This window comes from Gymnoscopelus braueri (assembly GCF_963280865.1).
Source record: "Gymnoscopelus braueri genome assembly, chromosome: 11".
Classification (NCBI taxonomy): Eukaryota; Metazoa; Chordata; class Actinopteri; order Myctophiformes; family Myctophidae; genus Gymnoscopelus; species Gymnoscopelus braueri.
In genome coordinates, this window is record NC_137613.1 from 19176066 (window position 1) to 19196847 (window position 20782).

General features: G+C 42.4%; 1 protein-coding gene across 2 annotated transcripts; it reads left to right on the forward strand.

The window, feature by feature from the left end:
- The first annotated feature begins 1268 nt into the window (after positions 1-1268).
- On the forward strand, positions 1269-19864 carry daxx (death-domain associated protein). Of its 2 annotated transcripts, none has more exons than XM_080441397.1 (11): positions 1269-1594; positions 2771-3035; positions 5395-5832; positions 8994-9125; positions 10467-10583; positions 11441-11672; positions 12886-13052; positions 15084-15279; positions 15822-16320; positions 17406-17541; positions 18579-19864. In XM_080441397.1, the coding sequence occupies exons 2-11, from the start codon at positions 2811-2813 to the stop codon at positions 18636-18638; spliced, it is 2202 nt and encodes a 733-aa protein (XP_080297523.1). In that variant the 5' UTR covers positions 1269-1594; positions 2771-2810; the 3' UTR covers positions 18639-19864. The 2 variants fall into 2 exon arrangements, with proteins under 2 accessions (XP_080297523.1, XP_080297522.1); XM_080441396.1 differs by having other exon boundaries at positions 2774-3035.
- Positions 19865-20782: the final 918 nt, after the last annotated feature.

Here is a 20782-nt window from a genome sequence, read left to right on the forward strand (position 1 = left end):
AGGGAATTCATAGAAATTGTGCACTTGGTGACAAGTTTTAGATTTTTGGCATGCTGTTAGTATGGGCATAAGGTTTTCAAAAACCATCGCAAACGAGTTGGGCTCGCCCCCTAGTGGTCGGTTTGCAATAAATCCTATATTAGATAGTTCAGTATGGTTGAAACCCCAAATAATTGATAGAAGAGATTTTTCAATGGATTCTGTTACTATTGGGTATGCTAAATAACTTAGGAAATCTAACTCCTGGAAAGGCATTAGTTTCAAGATGGCGTCCACGATGGCTGCTGGGAGTTTAAAATGCCTAGGAGGGAATATGTGCCATCATCTTGAACATTGTGCCTTTCCAGAAGTGAGATTTTCCCAGATTTTTTGTATGTTATTTAGCATACCCAATAGTAGTAACAGAATCCATTGAAAAATGTATTTTATCAATTACTTGGGGTTCCAACCATATTATAGCCTACTCAAGTGACCAATCTAATGTTAGATTAATTGCAAACCGACCACTAGGGGGCGAGCCCAACTAGTTTGCGATGTTTTTTGAAAACCTTCCATGCCAATTTGCCAAAAATCTAAAACTTGTCACCAATGATGATTTTTTTTTGACGAATTCCCTCTCAGCTACAATGCATTGATATTATTTGTACAAATTGTATGTGTCTAATGTCAAGACCTGGGCAAATAAATACCCCTGTGTGAGTCCTACGCGCATCAATGACAACCTAGCCTGGGCACCATTCCTTTTCGGGTATATGATCCGGTCGGGAGCTCTACGTCATCCGCGTCATCAGCGACCGGATCGCGACAAACCGGAAAGACGTCTCACCCCAAAATAGGTCCGTCCTATAAAATCCTTGATGCGGCGTAGTTTAGCTTATTTTTTAAATATAAATGTGAGTGTACTTTCCGGAGACTATTTAGCGTCTGTATTATCCGTATTATCCCACGGGGAAATTCTATTCCATTTAAATAGGGATTGGGGAACCAAAACAAAGCGGCACCGCAAAACCGGATCGCGACAATCCGGAAAGAAGATTATTTTTTCTTTTTTCTTTTTCAGTAGGCGTGGCCTAGACCGGATCATATGGGTCTTTAGTAACAGACACCAGGCTTTCCTCCGAGGAGGAAAGACTGGTGATGCGAGGTTAATGACAACCAACTCTATATACAAACGAACCAATGGATAAAGCCGTTGCTGAGAGACGTTTCACCCAGGACCAATGGGAGAGGTCGACGTTCGCGTGTCATTTCTTGTTGTCGGGCGCGCAGACACAGTTAAGTTGACGAGTATTGTTTGGTGAGGTTAAAGTCTGTAACGTTTCACAATAAGACTTCTCTCCAATCAACTGAAATCGACCCAATTAATATATAAACGACGTTCATTTGAGCCAGTCATATGTTGGTTTAATTACGGCTTCCTTTTTTTAATTTTTTTTTTTTTTTATCATAACATTATTGTGTCAAGCAGACAGTGTCAGACTGGCTGCTAACCGGCTAATGCTAAGTGTTCGCACAGGCAGGTTTTAACTTCAATATTGGGTCATGGTGGATGATACGGTCTAGTACTGAAGACGAGCCGGTCAACACGTTAAAGGTACGTGTGTCACTGAAACGGACAGGCCCATATGTTTGTGTGAGTCTCTTACACTGAGGTCTAACGTGTTTCTTTGTGTTGTGTTGTATTGTTATTATTCTCCTTCATCATGTATGTATGTGTGTGTTTATATGTAATGTTAGCCTTGGATCAGACCATCATAGATGTATTTTATAGAGTGTGACTTTATAGCAAAAGTCACACTATAAAATACATACTATGACTATGATGGTCTTCTTGATCCAAGGCTGATGTAATGTTAATGCTCCAAGTGTAGAGAAACATATACTTTCCCTTTCACACGCACTGTATTGTGGTAGTTTTGATCTCTGTTTACATACGTTGTTGACATGTGCACGCATACATACAATCAATCAATGTAAACAAATGCAATTTAGGCGATTCTTGCCAACAATTAAATAATGGGTGTATACTACTAGTTAGCCATGGTTCACATGGGTATGACAGTCATGTTTCAGGGCTAACTACTTGTTAGAATTCCTACTGAAGAAGCTGGAAGAGGACATGAATTTAGCAGCCATTGCGTTTTTCTCTGGCCGGTGACAATTCCTCTGGCTCACAGTCATACAGTCAGATGTATGCTACACTACAACCACCACCGAAAGTGAATATATTTGCCAAATGAAATGGCCACTTAAACAATTAAGTGGCCATAGAATTCCAGTATGTGTGTTTGTGCCACTGTCTGTACTCAGGCTTGTTGTGCTTTTTATTTTTCTAATTCTCTTTTATCCCTTGAACTGCAAACGGAAAGCCTGCATAAACAAGAGTTTCAACCTCACTTTTACCTGTAACTGTGTTGTGACAGTAAAGTTGATTGGAGGTCACTGAAAAACAATTGTATATGCTAAAAAAAGAGAGGAAGATGCCAGTCATAGTGTTTTATATTAATCATTGATATGCTTCTGGTAACTATGATCATAGTTTATTTACCGTCTACTAGGGACATTTCTGAGCATTCAGAAGTCAGTGCTCATGTCAAATCTCTGGCATTGATTGAATACTTAATTAGACAGAAATGCAAACAGCACGAGGTAAAGTCACACATTGGGCTAAAAAGGATAACACAAAAAAAGTCCTGGGGACTTGTTTCCATTGTGGTCCTACTGTATGTATAACATAACATTTTCTCTTCCTTCCTACATGAACACAAAGCAGAGAGGACTAACAACACTTGGTAGTTTTCCCTGCCCCGATGGCAGAAAGCATCATAATTCTCGATGACGATGAAGAGGATATGCCCCAGCCTTCCTCCTCCAGCACCACCACCTCCTCTTCGTCTGCTCAGCGTCTGGCAAACCACATCTCGCCGCTCAAGGCCCAGCAGGCCGTCCCCACTCACATCACCCAGTCGCCCTTTGCGTCGACCAAGAAGGACAGCCATGTTCTGCAGGCGGAGAACCAGAGGTTGTTCCAGGAGGTAAGAAGACGATCTCATAGGATACTACTCTACTAGTGCAGTGACCCGACGGACCCGACGGACCCGACGGAGAAATTAGACGTTTGCCCCGGGACCCAAACTAGTGAAAATAGCAGATCTACAAGCTCACAACGTGTCGCTTCGCGCCGCATTGTGAGCTTGTAGATCTGCTATTTTCACTACTAATTAAACTTTCTTTTCATTTTATTTATGAAATGCTTTTGGAAAATGTTGGAATTGTTTTTAATAGATTTTTTTAAATGTAAGAAACGGGATAAAGGGAGATATTTACCATAAAAATTGGTTTGGGAAACAGTGCTCTAGTGGATGTGAGACGCATATTAGTGCATTGATTAGTTAGACTTAGAAGTTACACTGGGAAAGAGGGAAAGCACTCACCCACCACCACAGCGACAAGGGTTTTGTTCCCAGCCGCGGTGCTTCCGGCTTTAATAAGCAGTTGAACGAACACAATTGGCTGTGTTTACGGTCACGGGTGGCATTTGCGGGGTTACGATACGATACGATACAACTTTATTGTCAGCTCTCACTGAAATTTGCTTTGTGTCCATGACGTCACCGTTCAAGATACAGACAGGACATACACAATACATTACACAAGGTACATTACAGGACACGCATCACAGAAGCGGACAGAAACAAGAACAATAGAACATATCCTCTTGGTTTACCGATTTTGGTTTAAAAGCAGAACAGACTGGTGTACAAAAGAGTTCTTTAGCCTGTTTTTCTTATATTTTGGGACTCTAAACCGCCTCATGGAGGGCAACAGTTGATATCCATCATTTAAAACATGTAAGCGGTCAGAGGAGATGCTCTTCGCCAGTCTAAGCATGCTATTGATCTGGGCTTCTTTAAAGGAACGTAACACAACCTCAACTGGCCTACCAACAATTTTAGCGCAGATCTTAATTTGGCTATACAGTTTGTTCTTATATACCATTGATAGGCTGTTAAACCAGGCCGTGCTACAGTACAACATCACAGTTTGAACAACAGACGTGTAGAAAAGAGACAAGATCTGACTGCTAGCACCAAACGATCTAAGTCGGCGTAGGGAGTACATACGCTGCTGTATCCTCTTACAAATATAATCTTATAAGGGTTGTGTCCTTGTGTCACTGCATTAGCAACTCCTATAGGTCGCCTGTTCAGCAGAGAGGGGAACTGGGGGAGATGGCATGAAGTTCGCCTGACAGTGAAACTCCTCACTGTCAGGTGAAGAAACTGGTGAATCCATGTGTATATCAGAGGAGGCACGTGGTTGTTTACACTTGACTTTACAGTAACTGACAGGGGTTGACACTAACTGTTGCCCTATTGCCCAGGGCACGTAAACGAATAATTCAGGCAATTGGAATTTGCTTTCTGGTTGCCCGAACAGGTCTTTCTTTCTTCCTTGAATGTTTATATAGACTGAGATCAACCTTAGTTTGTTTGCTATTCACTTGAACATCTCGAACACTCTCTCTCTCTCATTCTGTCTCCGACACACAAATGTACCAGCTGCCCAATCTTGTTACTGGCATACAGTGCCGCAAGCGAGAAAAAGTGTTAAAAATGTGTTTCACTCAGACTATCCTGAGTCTGACCTGTCTTGAGAACAAACTGAGCAGCGATGTCATTCACCCCTCAAATATTAGTGTGCTGTGTCTTGAGTCTTTTTTCATTTACTGAAGGAGGCGGCTGGGTCACAGACCCGTCTCTGCGTGCATCTGTTTGCATGACGCGTGTGCTGTAGCTTGATTCAGTGTAGATATTCCTCTTCTGTCCTGAGGAGTTTATGCCCCTGGACAGGCAACGCTACATATTAGTACAGTTTTTTTTTTCCGCCTAATTCGGCACACATGTTACACCGATAATGATGACCTATTGATTTTCGTTGTGGTAGAGAACTGCCATCAAGGGTAATTTAACACACAACTCAGGGTTCTACTAAAGTTAAACACCAATACTTTGATGACGAGCAGACCGGTAGGCAGCGGTTCCGGTAGTAGACACAGAGTCCTACCGCTGCCGCCTGCCGGTCATCAAATTATTGGCTTTTTATTGCGACAAAAAGCTAAAAATATCCTTGAATTGAAGTCTCCATGGGGTGACTAATTGATAGAAAAAAAGTCATTTTGGGGGATGAACTATCCCTTTTCTAAAGAGTATTGCTTCCGATGGATCACGGTATGCATTGGGGAATCTGACCCCCCAAAAAGTACTCCCTCAATCTCGATTTTTCCTTTCTTACCCAGAATCAGTATCAAAATCAACTTAATTGTCAACTTTATTTCCCGCTCTCGTTGCCTTTCTCCCACCCATGCGTCTGTCCCTCTCTCTCTCCCTGCAGTTTGTGGAGTTTTGTTCGGCCCAGACTCAGGACTGCCCCGAGGTCCTGACGTTCCTGCATGCTAAGCACGGCAAGGCCTGCCCAGACTTCCTGTGTTCAGCCGAGTTCCGCAACACCGTGGGCCGCTGTTTGACACGGGCCCAGGCGAACCGCACCAAGACGTTCGTCTACATCAACGAACTGTGTACTGTGCTCCGGCAGCATTCCGCTAAGAAGAGGCTGACCATAACCAAGGTCGAGCCCTCTACCTCGGCCTCGGCCTCAGCGTTTGCCTCAGCTACCTCTGCATCACTGAAGGCCGACGTGGAAAACGAAGACAAGATTTTGGCGGATGACGAGCAACCGTCCACCTCAGGGCTGCAGGAGGACAAGGAGGGAGAAACGAACGCGGAGGAGGCAGAGAAGGACAGAAAGAAAAAGAAGGCATCCAGGAGACAGGTCAGTAGAGCCTGAGAGCTCTTATCAGATGTGAGCTCAGGAAAGGGCACATAATGGGCTGACAGCATTCAAATGGTGTTTTGTGTTTTGCTGTTTTTAGCAGAAACACAGCATCCTAGACGGATTGCACTCGGTGGTAAGGGTGCAAATGTGTTCCACAGTAAATGACAGTAAAAATAAAAAAGAATCCTACATTTATACATTTTCTATGACGGTTGCCTATTTCCTAAGCCCCCCCACCACATACATAGGCAGTACAATACTGTGTACTGTATGTGTATCGTGGGGGGGGGTAGCTGGGAGCAACAAAGCACTTTGACTCAGGCTTTAGAGTCAGTGTGTGGGAGGAGCTGGTGCTAGTCTGTAACAACCAAAATTATTATACGTAGTTTTGAATTTTGTATAATTTATTTTGTTTGGTTTCAATTTCAGTTTTGATTCGTTTTTAAAGTGGGTTTCCTAGTTTAGTTTTTCGTTTTTTACTAAGGCTTAGTCATTAGTGTTAGTGTTAGTTTTTGTTTCCTTTTATTGTAATATGGTTAAGTCAGAGGCAATATTCAACAAGGTCAGAAAATAGCAAAAATAGCCGATCTACAAGCTCTCAACGCGATGCTATGCGTTGTGAGCTTGTTGAGCTGCAATTTTTTAAGATTTTTGACAAAGACTAAAACTAAGGAAAATGTCTCTTATGATTTTAGTTAGTTTTGTAACTAAACACATAAGACAGAAGTGCTAGGCAACGGGCGGCCTGTGAGCAAGAATTGCCCCGCCAGCGATAATATATCTGGCCTGGTAAATGATGTTGTAAATAATTGACTATATCTGACTGGCATGACCTGTCCAAATCGAGAATCTACCTTCACCTGAACATTTTATCCATGTTGAGTGTGAATGACAGGCAGGTGTTTCACATGGTTTCTCTCTCCATATCGAAGAAAGGACCTTGAGCTCCTATCAGGGCTCCCACGGTCATGAAATTCCTGGAAATATTTTGAAATGAGAAACTGTTTTCCAGGCCTGGAGAAGGTTTTTGGAATTAATCGAATGTTTTGGAAAATGCTTGGATATACATCGTTTTTGGCTATTGATTGTGTTAATAAAAAACATGTTCCAAAACATGTCTAACATCTAACACGTGAAATATGCAACAAGGTCAAATGTAGTGCTGCGGAAGCTGCGTGAGTGCGGCCTAATGCAGGATGTCACGCGACAAAAAAGAATAGATCTACAAGCAACGGCATGTTGCACCGTGATATGTTGTTAGCTTGTAGATCTGTTCTTTTTTGTCACGTGATGCCTTCGCTCGTGTCGCCTTCGCTCGTGTCTGTCTTGGGGCATTGATAGCACACTGTAGTAAGAGCCTCATTATTGCACCATATGATTGCTATAAGGAACTGGGGGAAAATACTTTGGAAAAGTTTTGAAAATTCATTGGTAAAAATGTGTGGGAACCCTGTCCTATTCTACGAAAGAGCTTGTTTATCTCTGTTTGAAAGTATGACTGTCTGAGTCCAGATAAAATGTTCTTATTTTTTTACATGTTAATGAACTAAATGTCCTCAAGTGCAACATTCAAGGGTGTGGCCTGCACTAGCCATGGTTCACATGACGCTTGTATACAAGCGTCATGGTGCCGAGTCCCCCTGGTCTAAAGTTGTGTTCGATTTTTTCACATTGCCATCTCTCACATAAACATAAACGTTCAGATTTCAAATATAAAGTGCTTACCACCGAGCCACGGATGTTACAAGGCGATGCGGACCGCGATAAGTACTCGTATCTCCCGTATTGTTCAATAAAAAGCATTTTAATCCCATCGCCGGCCATTTTCTCCAAATTGTCTCCGATACTTTCAACCATGCGACACTAATGGTTGGGAGGTGTATTGCACTCTGATACATTACAAAACAAAAAAAAGAAAATGGCCGGCGATGGGATTAAAATGCTTTTTATTGAACAATACGGGAGATACGGGTACTCATCGCGGTCCGCATCGCCTTGTAACATCCGTGGCTCGGTGGTAAGCACTTTATATTTGAAATCTGAACGTTTATGTTTATGTGAGAGATGGCAATGTGAAAAAAACGAACACAACTTTAGACCAGGGGGACTCGGCACCATGACTGTCATGGTATGACAGTCATGTTTCAGGGCTAGGCCTGCACAAAATGATTGATTACCCAATCTTCTCTATCTACACCTGTAACATTTGATTACATACACACACACATACAGTTCTATCAGTGCGCACTTATACCACACAAATCTTTATTCATAAAATGTTATATTAAGTAATCCTTTTCAATATATACTATATATGATATTAGTTATTATTGTATATACTGTAAGATGGTGTGCCGCAAGTTCCAGTTCTTAAATTACATTGATTATGTTCTGGCTCACCATCTAATGACTGCGAATTATTATAAGCATTAGTGAGGACCAACTATATGAAGATGGGTTGAAAATGGGTGACGTTGTCCTTTAACTATAATAACCCTGGTACCAACGAGGCTCAGTCTGTCAGGAAGTCCGGGATACTGTTTTACAGGTTTCTCAGCTTGTTGAACCATGACATTAAGAATTGGCCCGAGGCCAAACTTATTTGCCGACATCTGCAATACAATTTCAGTTAGTTACCGTATTTGTAAGCCTAAAAATTGTACCATATTATAAGCATTAGTTAGGACCAATTATATGAAGATAGGTTGAAAATGGGTGAAGTTGTCCTTTAACTATAATATCCCTCAGTCTGTCAGGAAGTCCGGGATACTGTTGCACAGGTTTCTGAGCTTGGTGAACCTTGACATTTGACCTTTTCGACCCAAGAGTTAATTATAACTTTGTGGCACATGGAATGCGGCGAAAACCTAACCCTTGGTGGAGTTAATAACAGGAATTTCTCACATACCAAAAGCCCAGATAGATCATGGTCGTTTTCCACCTAAAATATACTCTCCTTTTAAAATGTTATCTTGAGACTAAATGTCTACTCTAATAATTAGAAGAGGACATTTAAGGCTGGGTCTACAAAGATGATCAGGTTCTATTTACTCGGTTGGTCCATGGCTATTTTAGTATTCATTGAGGCAAAGTCAGAGATACATGTTGGAACGGTAAGGTCATTCTATTTTCCATGAACCACTTGTTTTCTCTCTCAGATAGCGTACCTGGAAAATCTACTGAAGGTGTACAACGATGAGATTCGCCACCTGCAGGAGAAGGAGCTCTGTTTGGACGACCTTGCGGCTGAAGACTCGGGGTACATTCAGGAACACAAGCTCAAGCGCAAGGTTTGTTTATTTTAGAAATGTGGTGTTTAAGGCTGCCTCAGTCATGTAAAATGAATGCCACTTTATTTATAGCCACGGCGGCATGGATTTGAATCTGGTTGATGACCTGTGTCACACGTTGGCTTCCTCTCTCTTCGCTGTTATTCAGTAGAGTAGAAAATAAAATGCACCCAAATGCACCCTTTTTCCTAGACATTATCCCCAACAGAGCTCTCCATCTTATGTTCTCTCTCGATTGTCTCAGTAAAGAAAGAATAGTAAGGGCTGGGGAGGGCTCCCCCGAGCCAAACTGACGTCTGACAGCCAAATGGCATTTCATACTGCCACAGAACACTTCTGTGTTCTGGAGGCCAGACCCCAGGCCACGGTTTGCGCTGTTTGTGTCGACTCGCTGGAAATCCAAGCAGTGACTGTACACTACAGCCAGCACCGCCGGAACAGATCGATAAATTAATGCAGTCATACAGTATGGTGCACGGAAGCTCTGAAAATGATCAAGTGATAAAGCGGATGTGAAGCCTCCTCCCCACTTCCGTTTTGTCTTTACAGTCGCGCAAATTTATCCGAATATAAATCAAAATTAATCTAAGCATATATATCTTGCTGCTTAGCATAAATTGAAATTGAAAATTTTAATTAAAATATATTTTAAGATATATTTTCGTTAACGGAAATGACGAACAGCTTCCTCTCTCGGATTACGGGAGGTGTAGTTCCAGACACTTCCACCAGACTGGAATAGACTAACAGCAGCATAACATGAAAGAGATAAAATAAACAAAATAAAAACGAATAGAAGACAAAGAAAAGGAGGAATAAACATTGGCAGCAAATAAACACTATGAAAAGGCTTTGCCATAAAAGTAGGTTATCAGACTTGATGAAGACGATGACTTTGCTAGCCTAAGATCCTCAGGTTCCAAAGCTTGTGCTGTAAAAGCCAGATCGCCACGGGTAATGCAGCGATTATTAGAAACAGCCAAGAGAGCCCCAACTGAAGAGCTCAGGCTGTGATCAGGCTTATACAGTATGTATCCACAGCATATCTCAAAAAGTAATTAGTCAAATCTTAAAATTAATTCTCTAACTCACAGGTAACCAGCGAAGAGGAACAAGGATGAGTGTAATATGTTCTCCTTTCTTAGAATTAGTTATTAGTTATTATTAGTTATACATTATTAAGTGTCTAGCCACAGCTGAATTTGAACCAGACGGGAGATACCTTTTAACTCTCCTCTGAGTGTAGGGAGTTTGAGTGAGTAACAGTAGTTACAGGAGTAGTACTCACTGCATATTACAAGAGAGACTTATCTGTCACTCCTTCCTCTTCCCCTCATCTAGATGATGAAGATCTATGACAAATTGTGCGAGCTGAAGTCCTGCAACGCTCTAACGGGCAGGGTCATTGAGCAGAGAATCGAATTCAACGCCACGCGCTACCCTGAGATCAACAAGAAGGTACTGTAGCAGCCCAGTTACCTTACCTACTGTATATACCTACACCAGAGGTTCTCACCTTTTAATTTCAGTTACTCCAGTCACATAGAATTATCATGATCAGTGATAAGTAGACATTATTGGGTCTTCTATTATTGTTTCGATGTGCCCCATTCTTTTACATGGAAAATCCCACCTGCTCTAAGTATTATTTCTTCATGGAAATAGTGGTGGTTGTTGTTGTCCAGGTAGTGTTATTGATACTAACAATATTTGTTACCAGTATTTCTCCTTTCTGTCAAATTGAGCTTCTATTCCAGATATTGTATAATATAGAGGAGACGGAGCACTTTGTTTTAGAATGGCCTTTGTCTTTATCATAAAAAATATTGAATGTAAAAATCTCACTGTTTCATAAGGTGGTGGATGGCACATGCGTGCAAGCATCAGTAGGAGGAACAATATTTGTCTGTGACAAGTGTCATTTGCAACTTATTTGAACACTTCTTGTTCTTTATTATTCTAAATATTCAAGGTGTATATATACGTATTTATACGTATGTCAGAAATTGAGATGTAGACCACTTCCCAATTCCAAGAGAGAGTCTTGTCTTGTTAGTTAGAGCGGTAGTTCTCAAAGTGGGGTCCAGGGACCCTCAGCGATCCTTGAGGGTGTTCTAAATGGACCCTTACAGGTATGTAACTATGAGAGCTACGGGGGTCCTTGAAATGAAAAAGTTTGAGAACCACGAGTTAGAGCTTACTACCAGACGGGCATAATAACCAAGATGGCCCGAGTGGGTGCGACTAACATTAATGAGACTTTGGTAAAGTTGTTTCTTATTTCCGTGACCCTGTGTTTGCCTCCTCCCTGTAAGATCGAGCGGTTTATAAACAGTCCCGAGGCGAAGCAGAACCCTCCAGACTACACTGACATCCTGAATCAGGTGCTGAGGGCCAACACCCGCCACAACTTGTGTCTGAGCCGCAAGAAGCTCAACCAGATCGCACAGGACGCCTTCAGAGACACAGTAGGCCGCCTGCAGGAGAGGAGACACCTCGACCTCGTCTACAACTTCGGCTCGCACCTCACTGATGTGTACAAGCAAGGTAGTAATTATTATTATAATTATAATGGTTATGAATCTATGATGATCATTGTAATAATGAGAGGACATTGCTTTTCTTTGATTCTTTAAAAAAAGAACTGTGGTGTACTTAGTTATCATCATATCGTCTGTGCTGACCCGAACAAAATGAATGAGGACATCTAATCTAATGAGAATATGATGGTGATTGCTCTGCTACTACAGAAGGGCTAATGAAATAAATTGACCAGTCATAATCAACAATTTGACGCTTTTCTAAGAATATAATTTTCAGATCCGCGTACAGTAAAGGAAGTTATTGTCTCCGCCAGGCCGAAGGTGTGGCCGAGACATGTTTTGCACCCTGTGTGTGTGTGTGTGTGTGTGTGTGTGTGTGTGTGTGTCCGTCTTTCTGTGGACAGCTAATATCCGGCACCATTGGCTCGATCGACGTGAAACTGTGCACACACAATCCCTGGATGCCAGAGCAGAACCTCTGTCCCAAATCTTTCACATCGGCCTGTTATAGCGCCACCAGAAGGCCGATCTTTGCAAACATATTTTTTTATATTACTCCTACAGATTTTGTCTAAACATCACGCAAATCGGTACACAGTATCTCTATATTCATGATGTGATCAAGATGGATCTATTTGATTTTTCATATTCCATCGGCTAAATTTGGCTTCCAAGGTTTGCAGGAGTGGTCCGTTTTGAACCAAATGGCTGAAATCAACGCAGCATGCGATTTCCGTGAAATGTTGCACGCACATTCCCACTAGGCCAAGGAAGAAATGCCACCCTACATTTTTCAAATCAGCCTCATGGTGGTGCTATAACAGGCCGATTCGCGTTTTTACCTATAACTGGACAAGCTGGTGAAACTTTGCACACACACTCCCTAGAGGCAGGAAGAAATTCCACCCTTTTCATATTGGCCTATCATAGCGCCCCCAGCAGGCCGATTTTTGCAAATCAAATCTTTTGATATTACGCCTACAGATTTTGCCCAAACATCACGCAGATCGGTACACATTATCGCTGTAGTCCTGTCATCAAGACAGATCTGTCCGATTTTTCATATTTCATCAACATTGCTGGCCCACAATAACCTACCAGACTTGGCGGAGACCTGTGCTCCGAGAAGCACTTTTTTTTCCTAATCCATCTTTAATTTCTCCATTTCTCATAGTCCCCCAGAATTAATGGCAACAATAACTTTTCTCTTCGTCCAGCGTCAGACCCTGCCCTGTCGGACCCCACTCTGCTGCGGAAGCTGCGAGCCAACAGGGAGGTGGCGCTGAACAGCCTGGAGGAGGTCATCACCAAGTATGCTGTCCGTCAGGAGGACACAGAGGATCAGAGGGCAAGACGACTAGAGAAAAACAAACTGAGGAAAGGGGTACGTCGCACAACAGCGGGCAGAGAAGGGTTACATTAGACCAGTGGTTCCCAACCTTTTCAGGCCGCTACCCCCCCAAAATAATCATATTTGAACTGGGGACCCCACACCTCGACAAGCACTTGGAATGTTAGCCCTAGAATGTCTGTGATCTTACATACATTTCATGTATTTCAAATACACAGTCATAGATCACCCTCGTCGACGCACTGTGTAGTGACGATCTGCGCGGCCATAAAAGTGCTCTAAACTCCGTCTGTACTCTCCCAATAATTAATTCCTAAGACTTGGAGTCATATTTTGTCCTCTAGTTTCATATCCATTTGAAAGTTCTGCCAGAAAACGTGTGTTTAGTCAAATATCTCCACTTTTCCACGAGCTGTACACGGACGACTTTCTGTACGGGCTAGGAGGGGCGAGACTTGAGTGATGGACCGAATTTACCCGATTTACCCAAACATCCTCTTGTCATCACAAACGTCATAACAAATTGACACGGGGAAGCACAAACGAATGGGGAACACAATTGACAGGTGCTTGTGATTGGTGCGGGGTAATGAGTCACTCCATCTGCCAATTGTGAGTCCCAAACATTTGTGCGTCCTGAAGGAAGTCAGTCCAGCACTCATTCCAGGCCCCTCGCCCGTACAGAAAGTCGTCCGTGTGCAGCTCGTGGAAAAGTGGAGATATTTGACTAAACACACGTTTTCTGGCAGAACTTTCAAATGGATATGAAACTAGAGGACAAAATATGACTCCAAGTCTTAGGAATTAATTATTGGGTGAGTACAGACGGAGTTTAGAGCACTTTTATGGCCGCGCAGATCGTCACTACACAGTGCGTCGACGAGGGTGATCTATGACTGTGTATTTGGAATACATGAAATGTATGTAAGATCACAGACATTCTAGGGCTATTGGAATGTAGGAGTTGAGGCATTACATTTAGTTTGACTCGGTTCCACAGATAAATATTGTGAAAATAGCCGATGTACAAGCTCATAACGCCTCGCAACGCTATCGGCTATTTTAAAAATGTTTGCCTCTTTCTTATATTATTTGACAATTTGGCCAATGTTTGCCCAGTTTTTATAGTATAGTTTGTTGATTGCTTATGATGGAGTAACTTTGTTTCTTTTCTTTCTTTCTTTTTTTGAGGTATTAAAAAGTCCTTGAATTGTCACTTTACTGTCATCTGGGGATCCCCCCAAAAATGTATGTGGGGGTCCCGATCCACAGGTTGAGAACCACTGCATTAGACTGATGTTTCATTTAGATTTACCACCCCACCATCCATCTTCTTTGTATACCACACTGTCTTTAGCAGGAGTCTAGTCGTCCGTCTACATCGGTCTTTCTGTGCGTGTGGCGCTAATCTCGCAAACCGCCGGTCCACTGATCAGCGCCAGATTTCTTGTGCACACTGCCCATAGGCCACAGAAGCACTTCCACTAGGGCTGCAATTATCGCAATATTATTCTATGGATTACTCTTTTGATTAATCGAATAATCTTGAAGTGCATTTTCTTAATTTATCAACGAAACGATGCAAGAAAAGACATTCTTTTGAGTTGTGAGTTTTAGATGTGGATCTGCTATTTTTTGGGGACAAATATGTCATTTCTTGTTTTTCTCCCAAAATCCATTAAAATTGATAATATGTTTTATAATGGATTAAATCGTTTAGTTTGATTAACTACTGCACCCCTAACTGCCACTACTTAATTTCCACATATGTTTTAAAATTTGGAGTCATGTGTCATAAATGGAGCATGACCTGGACGACTGACACAGGCTTGGCCACATGAACTCTGAGATCCACCTCCTTTGACGTTTTTCCCCACACCTTTTGCCTGTCGCAATGCGACATTGTGAGCTTGTAGATTTGCTATTTTCACTTTCAGGACGTGATATGATGACCAAGTATCACCAATCAAGTATAACCAAGTATTAAACAAAATCTGGCTCTACTTTGTACCGCACTGTGACCCCAAGTAATCTCAGAAATCCTTTCCTTCTCATTCTGTCCAGAAATCCGAGAAGGAGGAAGACGAAAAAAAAGAGGAAGACGAAACAAAAGAGGAAGACAAAACAAAAGAGAACGGGGAGGTGACGGAGCCGGAGGAGGAAAACGAAGAGGAGGAGGAGGATGAAGAAGACGACGCATCGTCGTCTGACCCAGACATCGAGGAGGAGATCCACGCCAGCACGCAGCACGATGGACCAGGTGAGGAATATTTTCCTCCCCCTCGCATTCAACTTGCCGTTGTCTCTCGTGTCTCCAGCGTTCGCTCCCCTCTGATGTCATCTGATCCTGATTTAGACCTCCCCTAGTATACTTAATTTATACTCCATTGTACGATACGTCACACACCGGAAATGGCAGATCTACAAGCTCACAACGTACGGCCTCGTGGCGCGTTGTGAGTTAGTAGTTCTCCTACTTGAGGGTGTGTGGCGCGTCAGACAATGAATTATAAATCAAGCTTCATTTATTTTGCACATTGCTTTGTGTCCCTATTCAGCACAGACCAGAGGCAGCAGTCAATATACCAACAAATCGGTTAACCACTTAAGCCTTAATTTATACTTCGTCTTATAACGGTGTCGTGCAAACAAATCCTAAAATAACAGATCTACAAGCTCACACAACACGATTATTAAATTAGGGATCATTATGTATAATCAATTACATTGATTGGTTCGATTAACCGTTGCACGCCTATATGAAAGCAAGTTTTCTGTTTTTCTTTCAATCGCTTTATTTAGACGACGAGGACGACGAGGAGGACGACAACGAGGCGGAGCAAGCGAGCGAAAGCACAAACGAGGAGGCAGGAGACACGGAGATGTCGGCGAGCGTGAGCGCCGAGGAGGCGGATGAGCGGAAGGAGCCGGTCACCAGCGGACTGGATCCCGTCTCCAAGGACGACAAACGTGGAATCTCTCCGTTGTCCAGCGAGCCCTCCCCTATGGACTGCCCGACCCAATCGGGGTCCGCCGCTGAGCCGGCGGACGCCAAGCCGTCGCCCCACAGCTCCTCGGCGGTGCAGGAGGAAGCTGCGGATTCCTCCAATCACCACGTGGCGGTCGCGCTGACGAGCACCTGCTCGGCGGCGACCGATGCGATGTCCCTGCCTCCATCGCCGGTAACCAATGGCGGGTCATCCCCGACCACCCTCACAGGCGCCAGAGGTAGGAAGAGGAAGAGGGAGGTGCAGGAAACCGGGAATTCTCCCTACGTCATTCACACCATCCTTGACAAGAGGTAAGGCCACACTGAGTGACTATTACTTCTGTAAAGCTTATTACATTGTGTTTATACAAGTCAAGATCCACTGCGCTTGGGCACCTGTGCATGCCCTTTCATAGGAGCGTCCTACTAACCACTTAAGCCCCATATACTTTGTCATACGACAAAGAGTGATCTACAAGCTCTCGAGCAATTCTTTAAGAAAGACATTTTTCGAAATAATATGCAAATATGAGAGAGCAGCAACTGTGTTGTCCCTATGTGGATGTTTGCCAAAACTGTGCTGCTGCTGTCATAGAATATTCTATTTCACACACTTCCCCTGTCCTGTCCTGTCTGTTGTCTGTTCTTGTGAACATCTTTGTGGTTCTGAAGCGGGGGCAACAGTGAATGCACCTTCTTCGAGAGATAAATCATTTTTCTGTCAGGCCCGTCATCCTCTGTCATTTTGATATTTTATTGAGTCTTCTGAGCTTTTCCTTTTATCTGCTGGTTTTACAGCCTCGCAGTAAAAGATAGAAACTGCCTGAACAGCGCTGTCAGAGTGAAGCAAAGAGACCTGAGTTCTTTCTGTCACCAATCAATCAACCAATACTGGAAAGCTGCAAGCATTTTGGCTTCTCCTAGACATGTTTTATGCAGGGCATCGGCATGTTTTACCTGCTTGCAAAACAAACCGTTATTCCAAATCGTTCATCCCCTCGGCGATATGACTTTTAAACACATAACAGGCCATTTAAGAGCGATGCACTATGGACCTACTCAAATGTCCTAATGACCTGATATCTGCGGTAACTGCCCTCTTTTAAAATCTTCAAACTTTGTGTTCTCCTAGGCCTGTCGCTGCTATTGTTGTATTTTAATGTGAAGCACATTGAGTTTGCACCTGCATGAAATGCGCTGTACAAATAAAATGTACTTGACAAGCTGCTCAAAACTAACTGCCCCCTAGTGGAATTAATGTTATAAAAGTTATTTGAATTGAATTAAATTCCCTGCTTCGTGCTTCTCTCTAATCCCCCTCTTTCTGTTCTCTCCATCTCGCCTGTTATCCCTCCTTGTCTGTGAACTGTTCTTCCCCTGCCTTGCTGTCTACACAGTGACATAGACATCTCACTGGACATGGGTGTGGTGAGCAGCAGTCCGCCCCAGCAGGCTCGGTCCACCAGAGCAGACAGCCCGAGCCAGGACCTGGTCACCAGCTCCCAGTCCACACCCCCTCCCAAGAAAAACAAGGTGGGCAGGCAGCTCCCTGGGGAGAGGTCCTAAATACATATCATTTTGGGGGTGCTTGACATGAAAAACTTTGAGAACCACTGATATATATATATAGCAACATTTCTTTTTTTTAACTGTTAGGATTTAGAAGACATTTGTAGAATCCCCAGAAGCAAAGATTTGAGCTAAAAAAAATCGCTTAAAAAAATATGTATATTCAAAGATTTGCCCAAATTTTCACGATTTTTCAAAGAAAATAGCAGATCTACAAGCTCGTAGCGCGGCACTCAAGGCTATGAGCTTGTATATCTGCTATTTTTTAATAGCCAAAGTATAAAATAATGGTTAAAGTGGTTACACAGATGCGTTCCCGGTTTTAATGGGTTAAGCCCTGTTTTTATGTAGGTGAAAATAACCGCTCTAACAGTAGACCGGCTATTTTCACAATAAATGTAAAAAAAAATGTGAATACCATATTTTCGTCTATAATGACATGCCCAAAATAGGGAAGGCATGTTGAACGGGGTTACACATGCTAGCTCGTCCTGATGGGTGTGTGTCCCACACGGGACCTGTTTACATCCTTGGTTTGAATTATAGAGATTTAAAACGCTAGAGACGGCAGTCCCTCCGTATCTACCCACTACAGACAATGCAGTCTCATGACTACGGCACCATTATAGGAGATCTCTCATTTGAGCTTCAGCGGTAGTTGGAACACCGAACTTAACATTGCCAATAACATTTGGACGAGAGCGCTTAGCGTTTTCTGCTGGGGGGGGGAGATTTGGTGGACACAAGGCCTTGGTGGTAAGAGATAAAAAAATATATATTTTTGGATGGACTTTTAATTTTATTTCTTGAAAATGTATTTCTTGAAATTGATTTTTTTTTGACAATGAATAGATATATAGCCGAAATTAACATTTAACAAGCGAAAAAAAATTGCATGCGCATGCAAAGCATGTGCGGAGTGACATGGAGACTTGCATGGAGAAGGTGCACACCGTCGCATGGCTCCCATCGTGACGGTGTCTCTGCTTTTTTGTTTCCAGGTGAACGTGGCCACACAGTGTGATCCGGATGAGATCATCGTGTTATCAGACTCCGAGTGACCTGTGACCATACACTGACATTTTCTGCTGCCAAAAGATGTTCCCAATCTTCAAAATCATCCTGCCACCCGTTTCCCCCCAAAAAAGGCACTCCTTCACTTAGTCTTATGTCTGATTTGTATGCCCTTGTCGTGCACCGAAAATAGCCTTTCTACAAATTTTGATCGCTATTTTCTATTTACTATTTTAGACGGGCTATTTTGCGGTGTGCAACTATGTATAAATCAGGCCTTAGAGAAAGAATGAAGTAGAGAGATCTTTATTTGTAAAGTGCATTTGCTGAATATCTGAGTAGAATGTCAACAAATTTAACTTTATCAAAACAATATTTTTGAAACAAATTATATCATGTTGAAAAACGGCCAGGAACTTTGCTGGTAGATATTGCATTATGCATTCGTATGCATATTAATATTTACAGGGAAACATAAAAGGGAGTAAAGCAAAGAGACAACAGCTCATACCATATCGCAAATCATAAGCAATTTTTATAGATAACGTTTGCTTTCCAAAAAAGCTTCAGAATACAAAACAGAATCTGCAGATGAAACATAATCTGGCAAGAGAAATCAACAGACAAATAACAAAGGTTATAGCACAAATTGTCAGGAAATGTCATACATCGGGTAGTTTGGGGGAACCTGCCATGGGGTGTTTTACCGAACATACAGTACACACCTCCTGCAAACGGAGGATCCAGTTGAGGAAGCTGTAATTGAACTGTTCATCTTAATTTCTTTGCACTGAAAGCTCACTGCAGGTTAGAGTTTTGACTATTTTTTAGATTCTGATTTTTATTTTAGATTCTGATTGTGTTCTCTTGACCATTGGACAGTAGCAGTGCAGCTGGCAATATTGAGTGCAAAGAATATATATTTCGCCCTCTCCTTCCCGTGGAGACGTTGCTCTCTTTGACTTCCATTGTCGTTCACATGCTTAATTCATTGTAGCATGAACCTCTTCTATTTTCTGCCACTTCACCAAACCGGTGCCTAAAACTGTGAACATTGGGTGGGTGCGAGAGAAAGCAAGATGAATATAATATGATTTTTATCCTCGCTCTTGGCTGGCAGCGGACACTATGGTAGCTCAATGCCAGTTCTGTTTACATTTTTATATGTAGTTGTATGTTATGTTTCTGTGGGGAGGAGTTGGTAGCTCTTGATCAAATGCATTTTTAGATGAAAAATTAAATAAATAATGCCTTTTTTGGTTTTGTTATTTGATTGAGTGGGTGAGTTGAAATACGATGCTACTGTGTACTCTACCGCTGACAGGGAGCTCCAACAACAATAGCTTAAAGAGTGCAACTAAACCCTCGGCCACTTTTGTGAGTTTGTTGCCATCTAAAGTTTAATCTATCTAAGGGCTTTCAGTGTATACCGATCTACAAGCTCACAACATTGCAACATGTGAGCTTGTAGATCGGCTAGCTTTGGTTTTCTTTTATAAAATAGAAATACGGTGTTAAGCTTTCTGATACTAAATGTACAAATATTGTTTTGGGAGTGGGGTGGTAGGTAAGTATTGTCTCAAAAGCTTGAAAACCACAGATCAATACCTTTTTTATAAGGCAGCAAACTCTGCAAGTGGCCTGGGGGTTCAGTTCCCCTAAGCGTACTGTACTTCTTTTTAATGTGTGATTTTCTTGAGACTTTCCAACGTGTGTACAGGAGGGTTTTGGTTAAAATGAATTTTATTTAATTAAGTCTAAAAGGTTTTATTGTGTTAAGAGTCATATTTTCCAACTTCAGATGTATCATTTGAATTCATTGTTATAAACACCTTTTTTGTAAAGATATCCTTTTGGCTTTTTCTGCCTTTATTGATAGATTACTGTAGACTGACTAGGAAATTGGGGGGGGGGGGAGAAGGGTAGTGACAGGCATCAAAGGTCATCGGGAGCAGGTGTCGAACCTGCGATACGAAAGGCCACATGGAGTCATCCCACTGATGGAGTTCTTTCTGCTAACTCCCTTTTAGAATGAAGTTACCATTTTTGGCCTGACGGTGGTGCTAGAGGAAATGCCATGGTTTCAAATGGTTAGCATTAATCCTCATGGAGCATGAATGAGAGCAATGCTTAGAAAGCTTTATGGCAATCTGGCAGTTTTTTTTTTAGATGTGTGCAAGTGGAATATTTG